Raw genomic sequence first — 19,550 nt, forward strand, 5'->3', positions numbered from 1 at the left:
AGTTGATCGGTCGACCTTGGTCGATTTTTGCCGAATTTCTAGTAGTGCCTCTACTATAAAGAGGAGCATTGTAGTAAGCACGAAGGGGTATTCACACATTGTTGCCAAAGATTACTTCTCATATTGAAAGATCAACCACTTGAGATCATTTCACTTTATCTTATCTAATTCATTCATTCTTTTTATTTATTTTTTAGTCTTATAGCCAAGAATATATGTATTCCTGTTTCTATGTACGATTTGTGTCAAGTTATATTATATATCCTTAGAACTACTTATAAATTCAACTTTATCCGATTTTCCGGGTAAACAACCATACAATGTTTTGGTCTTCAAAGACTTTCATATCATGGTACGTATTAGCACCAAATTTTGGCCTATAAATACATGTAAATCTAAACGAATAAATCATCAAATTGCTAAACTTTGAATTACCCATACCATTTAAAAACCCTACTTCTTTTTTTCTTGATTGACTCTTAAACCACAAAATGCCTACTACATTGTCCTCAAACTTTTCCAACAACATTACAGAATTTGTAGTAAATGAAGGCAATGGAGTTAAGGGTTTATCAGAATTAGGACTTAAAACCCTACCAAAACAATATATTCAACCACACAAAGAACGAATTACTACTAGCACAATTATCGTCGATGATTCTATTCCGATCATCGATATATCCAATTGGGACGATAATAATCCTAAAAGTTGTGAAAAAATATGTGATGCAGCTGAAAACTGGGGATTTTTCCAGATTATAAATCATGGAATTCCCCTTGAAGTTCTTGACACTGTTAAGGCTGCGACTTATAGGTTTTTTAGACAGTCTGCGGAGGAGAAGAATAAGCATTCTAAGGAAAATTCAACAACAAATAACGTAAGATATGGAACAAGTTTTACTCCTCAAGCTGAAAAGACTGGGGAATGGAAAGATTATCTTAGTCTTTTCTATGTTTCTGATGAGGAAGCTGCTGCCCTTTGGCCTTCTGCTTGCAGGTTCGTATAAAATAGCGTAAAATTTAAATTATATGCATTGATAGAGTAAAACAATATATTTACATATGAAGAATTTAAATTATATGCATTGATAGCGTAAAGGAAATATTTACACAGTTAGTTGGTCACTTGCAAGATAATTATATGTAAATTGATATTAAAATGATAGAAAATTTACTATCGCATGCATGTTAAACTCTATATACCGATAGTACAAAAATCTCAATATGTATACCACTACCTCTGTTCTATATTATGTGACAATTTTTATTTTTAATTAGTGTTATAAATCTGTATTGCTATAATAAACAATTAAACGATTAAACTTTCTGAAATATATAAACAAAAACAGAAAGTTAGTAATACTTATTTAACGAAATAAATTCTGAAAAAGCAGATAGGAATAAATCGAGCCCACTGAATACATAGTGTGTCATTAAGGAAATTATTCCCCTCAAGTACCCGAGGTGCTGGAATATATCCTCCCAGGATAGAATGATTTAACTCACCGGAGTGTTGGTACCAAAAACGCCGGTGAACAGCGAGCCACTCGAAGGCTGTAAAACACACTGGAATTTTTGTGCAGAATAAGAAGAAGAAGATCAGAAAATTTCGTAAGGAAAGATTCTGGGATTCAAAGTATATTTATAGAGTTGCTGGCATTGTTTCTGAAAAGGTTTGCAACCTTTCAGAAACAGCCATGGCTGTTGAAACAGGCTGTTTGAAATATTGCGGGAAAACGGATTTAAAATAATTCGAGAAAGAAAACGGGCCTGACCGGACCGGGTCACGGGTCATGGGTTATTCTAGATTGAATTTTTCGTTAATTATTTAATTAATTAATTAATTAATTGAAAGAAATTTTATCCGAAGCTGAAGCCGAGCTGAGCGAGCGAGCGACGACGACGGCACGAGGCTTGACTTCTTCTTAACTCTTTAAGAGCTAGAAGAAGAGCAATTATATATATACCCATCAAAAGCCTTTTCTTCCTCAAATATGGGACAATGTCCCTTTGCCAAGGAAGGAAACTCAAATATTTCATTTTTCCTCCATTTCTCATTCACCCTCTTTAAGCTACACAAGCTTAAAATCCCAATAATCCCCCACATGGATGGGGAATGGCTATAAAATAAAGGAATTTACATGCAAGAATTAATTGCATCTGGATAAGTAGGTTTCCCTTTGAACTTTTCGTAGTGAACTTATATCAGATATACTCGGTCAATCGGTAGATTTGATATCTTTGAACCGTCGAGCTTTGTTGTATACCTAGACAACATAATTCACACAATCAATCCTTAGCCATCTATGGTTTTCACGGTTGTGTTCGTTTCAGCCATGAACACCGCCTGATTTCATGAGTGCTTAGAGAATGGGCCTTTACTTTCATTCCCCTTGAAGCATCTTACACTTCACACTCACATAGGTGATTTCTAAACGTGTAATCCTATAGGTACACTATCTGGTCATATTCTGCCAGACTTAGTAAATCATTAAAAAACCTTTAAGCTATGTTCACTCATCAAAAAGCCTTAATACTTTACCTCGATTTCTGAACATTGTCTTCATCACGAGAATGGGTTGAGTTATTTGACAATGTTGAACCGTCATTCATAACTTTGTTTGATCTCTTTGAACCTAGCTCATGGGATCTCCAGTCTGCTAGGTAGAGTTACCGCTATGATGACTTGTCCTAGACCTTAACCCCATTCCCTTTGATGATCTTTCAACTGCCTCTCTAGAAAGGCCTTTTTTAAGTGGATCCGACACGTTATCTCTTGACTTTATGTAGTCAATTGTGATAACACCACTAGAGAGTAGTTGTCTAACGGTATTGTGTCTCCGTCGTATATGACGAGATTTTTCGTTATACATAACGCTCCCTGCCCTGCCTATTACCGCTTGACTATCACAATGTATACAAATAGGTGCCAAGGGTTTGGGCCAAAACGGAATATCTTCCAAGAAATTCCGAAGCCATTCAACTTCTTCACCAGCCTTATCTAAAGCAATGAATTCAGATTCCATTGTAGAACGGGCGATGCACGTTTGTTTGGATGATTTCCAAAACACTGCTCCACCCCCAATTGTGAAAACATATCCACTCGTGGATTTAACTTCAGATGATCCAGTGATCCAATTTGCATCACTATATCCCTCGATCACGGAGGGATATTTGTTATAATGCAAAGCATAATTTTGGGTATGTTTGAGATACCCCAAAACTCGATTCATTGCCATCCAATGTATGTGATTGGGATTACTTGTAAACCGACTCAGTTTACTAATAGCACATGCTATATCTGGTCGCGTGCAATTCATGATATACATCAAACTTCCCAATACTCTTGCATAGTCTAGTTGTGAGTCACTTTCACCTTCATTCTTTTGAAGTGCATAACTCACGTCAATTAGAGTCTTGGCAATTTTGAAATCCAAATACTTGAACTTGTCAAGTACCTTTTCAATGTAGTGAGACTTTGATAATGCTAGACCTTGTGGAGTCTTGTGAATTCTGATTCCTAAGATCACATCAGCAGCTCCTAAGTCTTTCATATCGAATTTGCTAGCCAGTATGCGTTTAGTAGCATTTATATCTGCCATGTTTTTGCTCATTATCAACATGTCATTAACATATAAACAAACAATGACTTCATGACCTAGAGTGTTTTTAATGTAAACACATTTATCGCACTCGTTGATTTTAAACCCATTTGCCAACATTGTTTGGTCAAATTTGGCATGCCATTGTTTGGGTGCTTGTTTAACTCCATAGAGCGACTTAACAAGTTTGCACACTTTCTTTTCTTTACCATGAACCACAAAACCCTCAGGTTGTTCCATGTAAATCTCTTCCTCTAATTCTCCATTTAAGAAAGTTGTTTTAATATCCATTTGATGGATTTCAAGACCATACACGGCCGCTAGTGCTACTAACACCCTAATAGATGTTATCCTCGTTACTGGCGAGTAAGTGTCAAAGTAATCAAGGCCTTCATTTTGTCTATAACCTGACAACAAGTCTTGCCTTATATTTGTCAATAGTGCCATTGGCTTTCACTTTCCGTTTAAAGATCCATTTCGAACCTAAAGGCTTATTTCCTGAAGGAAGATCTACCAATTCCCATGTATGGTTATCCAAAATTGATTGAATCTCACTATTGACTGCCTTTTTTCAAAACGCCGAACCAGAAGATGACATAGCTGCTTTAAAAGTTTGAGGCTCACTTTCAAGCAAGAATGTCACAAAATCTGGTCCAAAGGAAGTAGATGTTCTTTGATGTTTGCTACTCCTTCGTTCTTCTATACTTGGAGTATTTTCCTTTGGTTCTTCCCGAGGTCGTTTAGGTCTTTCACTTAACGACTCGCATTCTGTTTTATACGGATTGATGCTTTCAAAGAATTCAGCATGTGATGACCCAAAAGGTCATCTTATGTTTTAAAACTCGAATCTGCACTCTTAAACCTTAAAAATCTTATTTTTACCCTCCTCGATTTACGTGCACAGTCCGGGCAGGTTTTCGAAAAGCTTTTATATCAAAAACTAATGAAAATAAGAATTTTTCCCTTAAAAGTTACTTTTAGTTGACTTCGGTCAATATTTTTGGTAAACGAGTCTGGATTCGTGCTTTGATGGTCCCGGTGGGTCCGTATCGAATTATGGAACCTGGGCGTAGACCCGAAATCGAATTTGGAGGTCCCTAGCTTAAGTTATGAATTTTTGATGAAAATTAAAAATTTGGAAATTATTTATTTTTAAGAATTGATTGATATTTGGCATTGTTAGTATCGGATCTGTATTTTGGTTTCGAAGTCCGGTACAGATTCATTATGATAGTTCAGGCATGTCTGTGAAACTTAGTGAGAAATGGAGTTGATTTGACGTGATTCGGACGTCCAGTTGAGAAATTAGAAGTTTTAAAGTGTTCTTGAGAATTTCATTTAATTTGGTGCTAAATTTAGAGTTCTAGGTGTTATTTTGGCGATTTGATCACGCGAGCAAGTTCGTATGATGTTTTTAGACTTGTGTGCATGTTTGATTTGGAGCCCCGAGGGCTCGAATGAGTTTCGGATAGGCCATGAGATGTTTTGGACATGGGGAAAAAAATCTGGTTTTTGCAGATTCTGGTGTCTGTCATGTCCTTCGCGTTCGCGAAGGTCCTCTCGTGAACGCGAAGAGTAACCTGATGAGGCTGAGACTTCTTCTTCGCGAACGCGAAGGCCTGGTCGTGAACGCGAAGCGATGGGGGATTTACCCTTTGCGAATGCGACCGGCTCAATGCGAACGCGAAGCATGTGCGGACCTGGGGGAGAGGGGAGGTGGTCGTTCCTTCAGCGCGAACGCGAGACATTCCTCGTGAATGCGAAGGCCAGAGGGGAGTGATCATCGCGAACGTGAGCTGGACCTCGTGAACGCGAAGGCTTGGCAGCCAGTACCCTTCGTGAACGCGATTAACACTGTCGCCCAGCACTTAACAGAATCCAAAATGGGAATTTTGCCAAAGAAACTCATTTTCTCAAAAACCAAACGGTGAGGGGCGATTTTTCAAGAGTCATTCCATCCCCAAATTATTGGTAAGTGATTCTAAACTATTTTCTTTCAATTACCCATTACATATCTTGAATTTTCAACCTAAAATCTAGAGTTTTCATGGTAGAATTAGGGGTTAGGGTAGAAAATAGGGATTTCGGGAATTTGGGGATTTAGACCTCAATTTGAGGTCGGATTCCAAAATTAATTACATATTAGGGCTCGGGGGTGAATGGGTAAAAAGATTTTGATCCGAATCTCGGGTTTTGACCAAGCGGACCCGGGGTCGATGTTTTCGACTTTTTGGAGGAAAAATAAATTTATACAATATAATTGATTCCTTTAGAAATATTTGATATTATTGAGTCATATTTTAATAGATGCGAGTGATTTGGAGGTGAATTCCAAAGGAAACGCTGTAATTGAGAATTAAGTGGCTTTAGGAGCGAGGTAAGTATTGTGTCTAACCCTGACTTGAGGGAATTAGGAACCTTAGATTATTTGCTAAGTGACATTCATGTGAGCGGCATATATGTGAGGTGACGAGTACCTATGCGCCGCCAATTTACCTGTTTTTCCATGTTTCTCTATTTTTCTGATATTGTCTCATTCCTATGCCAAATTGCTACGTGTTTTACTAGTGTTGTCCAAATTATCGTTCTTATCATGTTTACGGAAATTTTCTGGTGATAATTGAGTTTTATTTCAAGTCGAGATTGATATTATGGAACCAAATATTGAAGTAAAGTTTGTACTTGTTATTCTATCTCCCTGTAGTTATTTATGCATTACATTATGGTAAGGGAGAGTGTTAATGCACGAAGGGTGATGCCGTGCCATATTGTGAGTATTAGTGCACGAAGGGTGATGTCGTGCCATATTGTGAGAGTTAATGCACGAAGGGTGATGCCGTGCCATATTGTGAGTGTTAATGCACGAAGGGTGATGTCGTGACATGATATGAGTGTAAAAGCACGAAGGGTGATGTCGTGCCGTTTGTATTAATATTATGGTGATATTGAGAGTAAAAGCACGAAGGGTGATGCCGCGCATTTTTCTTTACTGTATTCACTATTCCTGTTGATTCATAGTATATTGACTACTCCGGTGATCATTTTGTTGTAATTCTTTATCTTGTATTCCCCTTGGTATGTTTCCCCTCCCGACATTTCCTGTTTAACTCTTCATTCCTATTATTTGCGTATACACTGTTAAATTGTACAGGTTGATTGTAGGTGCCTTGCCTTAGCCTCGTCACTACTTCGTCGAGGTTAGGCTCGACACTTACCAGTACATGGGGTCGGTTGTACTGATGATACACTCTGCACTTTCTGTGCAGATTTTGATACCGGCTCAGGTTGATCGAGATTTGCTATTGGTCCGCTATCCGGAGACTCAAGGTAGATATGTCGGCGTTCACAGACCTTAAAGTCCCCATCTATCTTTTTATGTCCCACTATTTTCTTTCGTTCAGACAGTTGTATTTCTTTCAGACTTGTAAAAAATTCTAGAATGCTCGTGAATTGTGACTCCAGATCCGGGTGGTAGTAATTAATACAGTTTTATGATATTCCGCACTTATTATATTTCATTTTAGTTAATTATTGTCATTTACCTGATAGAAATAAGGAATTGGTTTAATGATTCTCTAACGTTGGCTTGCCTGACAAGTGAAATGTTAGGCACTGTCACGGTCCCGTCGGTGAAAAATTTCAGGTCATGACAGTTGGTATCAGAGCACTAGGTTGCCTAGGTCTCACAATTCACGAGCAATCTTAGTAGAGTCTGGAGGATCGGTACGGAGACGTCTGTGCTTATCTTTCAGAGGCTATGAAGTTTAGGAACAAGTGTCACTTCTATTCTTCCTTGTTGTGCGATTTTGCTTTCTCAATACTGATTGAACTCTTCTACTTTTATTATCTCGTAGATGGCGAGAACACGTACCACTTCCTCACTCCAGTGACAGCGCCTACGCGTGGCAGAGGTCAAGGCTGAGGCAGGGGCAGGGCTCAGCCTAGGGCCCGAGCAGCAGCCCCAGCAGTGGAGCCTCAGATAGAGATTGACGAGGAGGTTCCCGCCCAGACTGTTTCTGTCGGACTAGCTCAGGTTCCGGAGGGGTTCATTGCTACCCCAATACTTCAAGACGCTTTGGTCCGTTTGGTGGGCCTTATGGAGAGTGTGGCCCAGATTGGCGCATTTCCCATGGCACCAGTAGTCTCTCAGGCTGAAGGAGGAGCCCAAACTCCTACCACTCCCGCTCCGGAGCAGATAGCTCCCCAGTATCAGGCTCTAGCAGCTCAGCCAATCGGATTAGTTCAGCCGGTTATTACGGCATAGGTCGGAGATGGGCTAGCTATGTCTTCTGAGGCTTTATGGATATTAGACAAGTTTACCAAGCTCTTTCCTGTTCACTTTAGTGGTGCCCCTTCAGAGGACCCCAGGAGTATCTTAACAGTTGTCACTAGGTTCTACGAAACATGGGTATAGTGTAGACCAATGGGGTCGATTTTGCTGCATTTCAGATGACTCGTTCCGCCAAGAAATGGTGGAGAGATTACTTGTTGACCAGACCAGATTGGTCGCCTGCTCTTACTTGGGACCAGTTCTCTCAGCTCTTCATAGAGAAGTTTTTGCCTATCACATTGAGAGAGGAGCGTCGCCGTCAGTTTGAGCGTCTCCAGCAGGGCGGTATGACGGTTACTCAGTATGAGACCTATTTTGTAGATTTGGCCCGTCATGCTATTCTTCTGCTTCCCACCGAAAGAGAGAGGGTGAGGAGGTTTATTGATGGACTTGCTCAGCTTATCTGATTGCAGATGGCTAAGGAGACTGGGAGTGAGATTTCTTTTCAGGCGGCTGCTAATGTCGCTAGACGAGTCGAGATGCTTCTTACTCAGGGAGGTCAGGGGTCTGACAAGAGGCCTCGTCATTCCGGTGAGTTCAGCGGTGCCTCATCTAGAGGCAGGGGTACTTTTGGTAGAGGCCATCCTCCCAGGCCATTTCATTCAGCGTCCCAGGCATCCCACGGTGCCTCAGGTGGTCGTGGCCCTCATATGCATTATTCCGACCAGCTAGCCTAGAGTGCACCACCAGCTCCTATTAGTGCACCTCCACTCAAGAGTTATTAGGGTGGTTATTCAGGTCGCCAGGTTCAGTTTCAGGGTCAGCAGTCATAGCAACCGAGGCTATGTTATACTTGTGGTGATCGAAGGCACATTGCCAGATTTTGCCCTCGGGCAACGGGCAACTCACAGCATCAAAGTTCTCATGCCATGGTCCCGGCACCAGTTGTTGCATCACCTGCTCAGCCAGCCAGAGGCAGAGGTCAGGCAGCCAGAGGTAGGGGCCAGATAGTTAGAGGTGGAGGTCAGGCCGTTAGAGATAGAGACCGGCCAGCTAGAGGTCGTCCCAGGGACGTAGTTCAAGGTGGTAGGGCCCAGCCCGGTGTTATGCTTTCCCAGCCAGGCCTGAGGCTGAGTCATCTGACGTTGTTATCACAAGTACTGTTTCAGTTTGCAGTAGAGATGCTTCAACTCTATTTGATCCGGGATCTGCTTACTCCTATGTGTCATCCTATTTTGCTTCCTATTTGGTTGTGCTCCGTGATTCTTTGAGTGCTCCTGTGTATGTGTCCACACCAGTTGGAGATTCTATTATTGTAAATCGTGTTTATCGTTCGTGTGTGGTCACCATTGGGAATCTTGAGACTCTTGTAGGTATTCTACTTCTCGACATGGTTGATTTTGATGTCATACTGGATATGGATTGGCTGTCACTTTATCATGCTATATTAGATTGTCACGCCAAGACGATAACCTTAACCTTGCAAGGGTGCCTCGATTAGAGTGGAGAGGAAATCTTGGCCATTCTGCCAGCAGGGTTATCTCTTATGTGAAGGCTCAGCATATGGTCGAGAAGGGGTGTCTAGCTTATTTGGCTTTATGTCCGCGATTCTAGTGCGGAGGTTCCTTCCATAGATTCGGTGACGGTTGTTCGTGAGTTTCCAGAGGTGTTTCCTACAGACCTGTCGGGGATGCCACCCGACAAGGATATTGATTTCTGCATTGATTTGGCTCCAGACACTCAGCCTATTTCCATTCCGCCATATCGCATAGCCCCTCCAGAGTTGAAAGAATTGAAGGAGCAGTTGTAAGATTTGCTTGATAAGGGCTTCATTAGACCTAGTGTATCGCCCTGGGGTGCACCTGTGTTGTTTGTGAAGAAGAAATATGGATTGATGAGGATGTGTATAGATTATCGGCAGTTGAACAAAGTCACCACCAAGAACAAATATCCATTGTCGAGGATTGATGATTTATTTGATCAGCTTCAGGGTGCCAAGGTATTTTCAAAGATTGATTTGAGATCTGACTACCATTAGTTGAAGATTAAGGCATCCGATGTTCCTAAGACAGCTTTTCGGACTCGAGATGGGCATTATGAATTTCTAGTGATGTCATTTGGGCTGACAAACGCACCGGCAGCATTCATGGATTTGATGAACCGGGTGTTCAAACCCTATTTGGATTCCTTTGTGGTTGTGTTTATTGATGATATCTTGATTGTGCGAGCAAGTTCGTATGATATTTTTATACTTGTGTGCATGTTTGGTTTGGAGCCCCGAGGGCTCGGGTGAGTTTCGGATAGGCCACGGGATGGTTTGGACTTGGGAAAAAAATCTGGTTTCTGCAGATTCTGGTGTGTGTCATGTCCTTCTTCGCGTTCGCGAAGGTCCTCTCCCGAACGTGAAGAGTAACCTAATGAGGCTGAGACTGCTTCTTCGCGAACGCGAAGTAATGGGGGATTTACCCTTCACGAACGCGACCGGCTCAATGCGAACGCGAAGCATGTGGGGACCTGGGGATGGGAGGTGGTCGTTCCTTCAGCGCGAACACGAAGTCCAGGGGGGAGTGATCATCGCGAACGCGAGATGGGTCTCGCGAACTCGAAGGCTTGGCAGCCAGTACCCTTCACGAACGCGACAGTGCTCTCGCAAACAAGATGAACATTGTTGCCCAGCACTTAACAGAATCCAAAACGAGAATTTTGCCAAAAAAACTCATTTTCTCACAAACCAAACGGTGAGGGGCGATTTTTCAAGAGTCATTCCTTCCCCAAATTGTTGGTAAGTGATACTAAACTATTTTTTTTCAATTACCCATTACATTTCTTGAATTTTTAACTTAAAAGCTAGAGTTTTCATGGTAGAATTAGGGGTTAGGGTAGAAAATAGGGATTTCGGGAATTTGGGGATTTAGACCTCAATTTGAGGTCGGATTCCAAAATTAATTACATATTAGGGCTCGGGGGTGAATGGGTAAAAAGATTTTGGTCCGAACCTCGGGTTTTGACCAAGCGGACCCGGGGTCGATGTTTTCGACTTTTTGGAGGAAAAATAAATTTATACAATATAATTGATTCCTTTAGAAATATTTGATATTATTGAGTCATATTTTAATAGATGCGAGTGATTTGGAGGTGAATTCCAAAGGAAACGCTGTAATTGAGAATTAAGTGGCTTTAGGAGCGAGGTAAGTATTGTGTCTAACCCTGACTTGAGGGAATTAGGAACCTTAGATTATTTGCTAAGTGACATTCATGTGAGCGGCATATATGTGAGGTGACGAGTACCTATGCGCCGCCAATTTACCTGTTTTTCCATGTTTCTCCATTTTTCTGATATTGTCTCATTCCTATGCCAAATTGCTACGTGTTTTACTAGTGTTGTCCAAATTATCGTTCTTATCATGTTTACGGAAATTTTCTGGTGATAATTGAGTTTTATTTCAAGTCGAGATTGATATTATGGAACCAAATATTGAAGTAAAGTTTGTACTTGTTATTCTATCTCCCTGTAGTTATTTATGCATTACATTATGGTAAGGGAGAGTGTTAATGCACGAAGGGTGATGCCGTGCCATATTGTGAGTATTAGTGCACGAAGGGTGATGTCGTGCCATATTGTGAGAGTTAATGCACGAAGGGTGATGCCGTGCCATATTGTGAGTGTTAATGCACGAAGGGTGATGTCGTGACATGATATGAGTGTAAAAGCACGAAGGGTGATGTCGTGCCGTTTGTATTAATTTTATGGTGAGATTGATAGTAAAAGCACGAAGGGTGACGCCGCGCATTTTTCTTTACTGTATTCACTATTCCTGTTGATTCATGGTATATTGACTGCTCCGGTGATCATTTTGTTGTAGTTCTTTGTCTTGTATTCTCCTCAGTATGTTTCCCCTCCCGACATTTTCTGTTTAGCTCTTCATTCCTGTTATTTGTGTATACACTGTTAAATTGTATAGGTTGGTTGTAGGTGCCTTGCCTTAGCCTCGTCACTATTTCGTCGAGGTTAGGCTCGACACTTACCAGTATATGGGGTCAGTTGTACTGATGCTGCACTCTGCACTTTCTTTACAGATTTTGATACCGGCTCAGGTTGATCGAGTTTTGCTATTGGTCCGTTGTCCGGAGACTCAAGGTAGATCTGTCGGCGTTCACACACCTTGAAGTCCCCGTCTATCTTTTTATGTCCTACTGTTTTCTTTCATTCAGACAGTTGTATTTCTTTCAGACTATTATTTGTAGTAAATTCTAGAATGCTCGTGAATTATGACTCCAGATCCGGGTGGTAGTAATTAATATAGTTTTATGATATTCCGCACTTATTATATTTTATTTTAGTTAATTATTATTATTTACCGGATGAAAATAAGGAATTGGTTTAATAATTCTCTAACGTTGGCTTGCCTAGCAAGTGAAATGTTAGGCGCCATCACGGTCCTGTCGGTCGAAAATTTCGGGTTGTGACACAGCATTATCTGATTCCATTACCGTATTAACGTGAATTTCGGGATTATCGGATTTATGAACCAAAAACCGACATGCTTTACTGTTTGTAGCATATCCAATGTAAACGCAATCAACAGTTTTTGGTCCGATTTTAACCCTTTTAGGTAAAGGAACTTGTACATTTGCTAGACACCCCCACACTTTGAAATATTTCAAGTTGGGTTTTCTTCCTTTCTATTTTTCATATGGAATAGATTGCATTTTGCTGTGGGGTACTCTGTTGAGTATTCGGTTAGCTGTAAGGATAGCTTCGCCCCACAAACTCTGCGGTAATCCGGAACTTATTAATAAAGAATTCATCATTTCCTTTAATGTTCGATTTTTCCTTTTCGTAATTCCATTGGATTGAGGTGTGTAAGGTGCAGTAGTTTGATGGATAATTCCATATTCCGAACATATTTCTGCAAACGGAGATTCATATTCTCAACCCATATCACTTCTAATCATTTTGATTTTTTTATTCAATTGATTCTCCACTTCATTCTTGTATTGCTTAAATGCTTCAATTTCTTCATCCTTACTATTAAGCAAATAAACATAACAATATCGAGTGCAATCGTCAATAAAAATAATAAAATACTTTTTTACACAAATGTCGACTTCATATCACAAATGTCAATATGAATTAAGTCTAAAGGATTTGAATTCCTTTCAATAGACTTATAAGGATGTTTTACAAACTTAGACTCAACACATATTTGACATTTTGATTTATTACACTCGAATTTTTTCCCAAAATGTGTCTGTCCATAAATTTTGTAATTTTTGGAGATTTTTCGAAAATGAGTTTTTCAAAAATCAAAAAGTTGTTTTGACCACTTTTTAAAAATTTTCGTAAATTTTGTTTCCTCACTCATAAAGCTACAATATTTTTTCGAGTGCATTGTATGTCCAAACCTAATTTTAAATTTTAAATATTATTTTTCAACTTAACTCCAAATATAATTTTTTTTTTCAAAATTCACAATTTTATGTCCAAAAACTACTAAGAAAAAGAAGAGTTGAAGATTTAAATAAATATATTTATGTGATGATATTTGATTAGGTACAGAGTTTTAAAAAGAACGAAAAAACTTTTGAAACCTCTGGTCTAAAATAGGTCATGCATATTTATATATCTATAAATCATCTCATTAGGGGTATAATAGAAAGTTTAAAGTTAAATTATTTTTAAGTATAAAAAAATATCATTCTTTTTAAAACGAGATTAAAAATTTGTTACACATTGCCTTAATGGTGTATTTTTCTTGCAGGGATGAAGCACTAGAATTCTTGAGAAACTCTGAAATTGTAATCAAGAAGCTTTTGAAGGCACTTATGAAAGGACTAAACATAAATGAGATAGATCAAACTAAAGAATCACTTCTAATGGGTTCAAAGAGAATTAATCTTAATTACTATCCTAAATGTCCTAATCCTGAATTAACAGTGGGAGTAGGTCGTCATTCTGATGTTTCAACACTAACCATTCTTCTTCAAGATAATATTGGAGGACTTTACGTGAAAAAATTGGACAGTAATTCTTGGGTTCATATCCCACCAATTGATGGAGCAATTGTGATTAATATTGGAGATGCTTTGCAAATTATGAGTAATGGAAAATACAAGAGTATTGAGCATCGAGTTATGGCTAATGGATGCAATAATAGGATTTCAGTGCCTATTTTTGTAAATCCTAAACCTAATGATTTGATTGGTCCTTTGCCAGAAGTGGTTAAGAATGGAGAGAAGGCAATTTATAAGCAAGTTTTATACTCAGATTATGTCAAGCATTTCTTTAGAAAAGCTCATGATGGGAAAGAAACTGTTGATTTTGCTAAGATTAATTAAAAAAAGATGGTTGTGTTGGAAAAATAACTAATATTTTTTTTTATACTAATTAAGCTAATGTTTTTCCTAATTCATTTGTCTTCTTGTAATGTGAAACTTTATTTTGTTTGTAATAAAAGTTTGATATGTATTGTATTTCAATTAATGTTGAATAATTGCACTTGGGATCAACTTCTTGTTGGAAAAGACCTACACATTATATTGGAATCAACTTGCATTTTTGAAGATTACTAAATAATTTTTTAATGCTTTTTTTTTCAATTACGTTCCTCGTAATTCACTTGCACCTATTGTGGACTTTTATTATGTTTCTCATAAGCCATAACAATGATTACTCAAATGGAAAAACAATTTAAGAGAGAAAGTTTGATATTAATCCAGTCTAATTTTGAATTCCTCAAAATATTAGTTCTCTATTCCCCACCACTTAAACAAGAATCAAATTCGCACATTTTCGAACTTCTAGTTTTTAGTTTAACAACTAAAATTCATTTTATTACCTTAGTTCGGTCCACGCATGTAATTAGAGTTTAAGTAATTTCAAGCTTATAAAATTGTGAAGTAAAACAGTATACCATTATTTTACCAATATTACTTAAAATTAGTCTAACATGCCAAGAATACGTATTTAGTTTTTATAAATGATTATTTAGGATGAAAAACATCCCCCACGTTCCTATAGTAAACATGCTAAAGGCCCGAGGCTGTGTCGTGGATTAGGTTTGGAAAATGACATTGTATAGTCACTATCAAAATAATAGTCATATATACATATATATATATATATATATATATTTGATACAAAAATTATATTAATTTTATATTTTTTTTGGCTACCGAATGTAAAATATGCACACTTTTTTTCCTTTCTCTTATCCTACACTTCCAGATTCCCTGACATCAATAATAATTACTCCGTCTGTTTTCAATTTAGATGACATATTTTTTTTATTAGTCTGTTTCAAAAAGAATGACACATTTATACAATTGAAAATAATTCACTTTTAAACACTTCATTTTACTCATTTTACCCTTAATGAGAAGTTTTTATAACCATACAAATGTCATGGCTCAACAAAGCTTTTACTCCTTAAGCTTTTAAGACCACAAGTTTCAAAAGTCTTTTTTTCTTTTTGTAAACTCCGTGTCGAATTAAACTAACTCATCTAAATTGAAACGGAGGGAGTACATTTTTTATGTATGAGGATTCATCTTGAATTGACAACTTTTACACTAATTACAATCCTTCTTTGTCCGGGCTTGAGACCGATAGGCGGAATTACTCCCCCTCCCCCCCACACCAAACAAAGAATTAAGAAACAGAACAAAAGATATATTTAATACGTTCTTTTTATTATCAAAATGCCCTACAACACGTGATTTGCTTGTATTCTGCGCATTTCTTGTCCGCAAGCAGAACAATGGTGCGATTCAAATTTCAAGCAATATCAAAACTGGCTATTCCTCTTCTCCACTTGTGCCTTTATTTAATATTTATTGGAATCACTCAATATATTCAATAGTATGTATTTCCCTTTACTTATTCCCTCGTGATGAGCATAATCTATTACTATATAGCATAAGATGGGCAAAAAAATGGCAGAGTGGCCACGTGTCTAGGAAACATCAGCAAGATGCAAGTTAATATTAAGAGTTTAAACTTTGTACAGTGACAGACTGACAGTGTATAAATATGTTGCGCAACAACACTTAACTTGATCTACAATAATAGGTAAGTCTTCATAAGAAATTTGCTATGGTAACTCGAAAAACAGGATAATAACTATAGTTGGTTAAACTATTAGTGCACAAAAAAAAAAAAAAAAAAAAAAAAACTAGTGTAACCCCACAAGTGGGATCTGGGAAGGGTAGTGTATACGTAGACCTTACCCTTACCTTGAAGGTAGAGACAGGGGCGGATGTGGTATTCTGGGGACGGGTTCAACTGAACCCATAACTTTCGATAAGAAGGAAGAGTGACAGTCCTAAATGCCATGTAGCCTCCTACTTATAAGTGTGGTGCACGACACACCCATAAACAAGACTCTACTAGACACGACTTGTAGACTCCCTAGGACAGAACTACTCTGATACCACTTTTGTCACGACCCAAACCGATGGGCCGCGATGGGCACCCGGTACCTTACTCAAACGAGTACCAACATAACGTATCTTTTCGTATCATACTATTATAAATAACTGAGCTGGAGAGCTGCCATGAGATAAGTAAAATACAACATGAAATACCAACTTATACATAAGACATATGGGCCTATAATACCAATGTGATCCATTATATACTTATAACGTAGGCTGACAAGGCCACACAAGTATCTGTATACATGACATCTAGCTACAAGCCTCTAAGAGTACATAAGATACGCCTCTAGGTAGAGAGGTTGTTTCCGATAGATCTTTAGCTCACAAAAGACACAAAGAAAAGCAGTAGCACCAACCAGTAACAACAACAAGACAGTAAGAAAACGAAGCGAAAGGAATAACAAGTAATACTAAAAAAAATCTAACAATAATAGAATACAATACTAACACTACACGTATAACTTAAATCCTACATACATCAAAAACAATAAACAAATTCAAACCAACAATTATTTCCAATTTAAATTACAAATCCTCATCATCAACCTTGTCTTGAGCACTTTCAAAACCAAACCACATTCTGGTTTTACAAAACTCCATGAAAAAGTACCAAGCAATGGCAAAAACAGTGAGCAATGCACTGACTATATACACAGTCCTATGAGCAACAACCATAACATAAACCAGAAAACAAGAAGGAACAAAACACATAACCAATAGTCCTGGCATTGACAATGGCACTTGATATGGTCTTTTAGCATTAGGCATTTTCCTTCTCAACCACAAAAACGACGCGAATTCGAGCAACATCCCAAGACTATACAAGAAATTCACAGATGATACGATGTCTGCAAATGTCAAGTATGACACAACCAATGCTACTAATGTTGGTACACAAATTCCAATCCAAGGTGTGTTAAACCATTCTGATCTTACACCGAAAACTCGAGGCAACAACCCCATTTCAGCCATTCCAAGAATTTGGTAAGCACAACTACTCAATTGAGCCTCATATAAACCAATAACTGACAACACAATTCCAAGTTCCATCCAATATTTCAACCAATTCCCAGCAATCATAGCAGCCAAATTGGCAAAATAACCATCAGTCCATTTACCTTGTTCCAATGGCACAGCTCCAGTAGTGCCCAAAAGGGGTAACACATAACTAAAACATGTAACAATTCCAGCTGAAAAAAGGGCTTTAGGAAATGTCTTTTGAGGTTGTTCAACTTCACCAGCTAAAGTACTAGCATTATCCCAAAAATTCAAGTTCCAAAAAAGGGTATTAAAGAACAAGTTCCAATCTTTTTTAACACCCTTTTGGCCTAAACTTAACCATCTACTAGGATCAATCTTGGGAATTGAAAATAAGGTAATTAACCAAAATGGACAAAGGGAAAGTACACCTAGTACAACAGCAGTGTAACCAACTATAGACAAACCTAAATAATTCAAGAATGACAAGAACATAGTGATCAAGAAAATAGCAATATACCTAGGAAAACCAGAAGAAAGAATAGGAAAAACCAACTTAATATAATCTAAGCAAAGAACTGGATAAGAAGCTAAGTTACAAACAGCACTAAGTAATTTCCACGAGCCCATTAAAGAACCCCAAAATGGGCCAAAGGCTTTATCAGCCCAAATGACAAATCCACCATTACCTGGGAAAGTAGTGGCAAGTTCAGCTGTAACAAGAGCTTCAGGTACACTCCAAATAAATGGGAAGATTAAAAATCCAAGAATTGCTAGTAAAGGACCAGCTGCACCAATTGCTGCTTCTGCACCATAAGGCCCACCAGAAACCTCAAAAAAGATTATGAATATAAGTGGGATTAGAGCTAATTTCATGGATTTTTTTGTGGGGGTGGGGGTTGGGGTTTTGGGGGTGTTGGGTTGTTCTTCATCTTCAAGAAGGGATTGAGATGAAGAAGAGATTTGAGGAGGTGTCATTCTGAGTTGTTGCAATGGAAGAGAGAGACTTTTTTGCCTTTTTCTCTTTCCAAAGATGGGAATTTGAAGGTTGTATAGTGAAGATTTGGTGGAAGAGAAGATTCTTTTATATCTAGATTTAGATGCAATTTGAGTACTATATTATTGTTGGGTCCAATTTTGACATTTTCATTGTTATATGGATTGTGATCCTAAAACTTCTCATGTTAGCTTTTTGTTCTAATTTTTGGTCAAACGGAAAAAAATATCAACTCTTATTTGTTCAGTATACCAAATATATATTTTACTTTTATTTATCCATATTAGCAAATCAAGAAAAAATTTAATTTTATTTTATTTTATCCTTATTATTAACTAATTATATCCCAAATTATTTTCTACTCTCTTCGATCTACTTTAAGTAATTTTTTGGTTCTCTTTTGTGATCCACGATATTTAATTCTTTTCATATATCATGAGGGAATTAACTTTTTATTTCCAAAGTTTTCCTTGGAGTAAAGAGCCTAGGAGTAGTTTGTTATATTTTCAAAGCAAATTAAGGTTAATATTATCAATTTCTTTATTAATTAATGCTAAAATGTGAATTTCTTAATATGTGCGAAAAATGCCAAACATTACTTAAAGTGGACCGGAAGGAGTAATATTTTTTGAAATATTTTTATTATTACGGATAAAGTTATAAAATACACACTTTATTTATTTTTTCTTAAAAAGGGTAATGTCAAAAGTGAACAACTAAAAATAAACCGAGAGAATACAATATTTTTATGTAATGTGAATCTGAATCATATCAAATTAGCAACTTCTGGTACATATCAAGAGCATATTATTTTGAGCTTCCTGACATAAGTGGCCAAAACATATATTAGTCGATGGCCAAAAGTTTTACATTATAATTTTTAGCCAAAAACAAATAACATATGCTAACCAACAAATAGTTTTAAGCGCCCTTTTGTCCCTCATTCACTAGTCCTTTCCTTCTAACCAACAGTAACAATTGCCTGATTTTTAGAAATACAATTAGTTGATTTTAGATAAAAACAATGAAAGCATCTCGAAAAATAGTAAAGATAAATTTGCAATGAGAAATTACTATTTTGATGCACCTAACATAGAAAAATCAAAGGACTTATAACTCTTCCTCATTGGCGGCCTTAGCCATTATCGATCACATTAACTTCTCTTTTACAATTCCATCTCTTCTTTTATTGGCTCACCAAAAATAACCCAAAGACCGGAAAATTCTCATAGTTAAAATTGTGTGTGTGTGTGTGTGTGTGTGT

The 19,550-nt window shown here is 37.8% G+C and overlaps 2 protein-coding genes across 2 annotated transcripts; one reads left to right on the forward strand and one right to left on the reverse strand.

Moving 5' to 3' along the window:
• The first annotated feature begins 491 nt into the window (after window positions 1–491).
• On the forward strand, window positions 492–14,420 carry LOC107829619 (feruloyl CoA ortho-hydroxylase F6H1-3-like). Its single transcript, XM_075222375.1, has 2 exons — window positions 492–997; window positions 13,635–14,420. The coding sequence occupies exons 1-2, from the start codon at window positions 492–494 to the stop codon at window positions 14,209–14,211; spliced, it is 1,083 nt and encodes a 360-aa protein (XP_075078476.1). The 3' UTR covers window positions 14,212–14,420.
• A 2,349-nt stretch (window positions 14,421–16,769) lies between these two features.
• On the reverse strand, window positions 16,770–18,437 carry LOC142164311 (putative polyamine transporter At3g13620). Its single transcript, XM_075222254.1, has one exon. The coding sequence runs from the start codon at window positions 18,265–18,267 to the stop codon at window positions 16,837–16,839; it is 1,431 nt and encodes a 476-aa protein (XP_075078355.1). The 5' UTR covers window positions 18,268–18,437; the 3' UTR covers window positions 16,770–16,836.
• Between the last annotated feature and the right edge of the window lie 1,113 nt (window positions 18,438–19,550).

This window comes from Nicotiana tabacum, chromosome 9 (assembly GCF_000715075.1).
Source record: "Nicotiana tabacum cultivar K326 chromosome 9, ASM71507v2, whole genome shotgun sequence".
NCBI lineage: Eukaryota > Viridiplantae > Streptophyta > Magnoliopsida > Solanales > Solanaceae > Nicotiana > Nicotiana tabacum.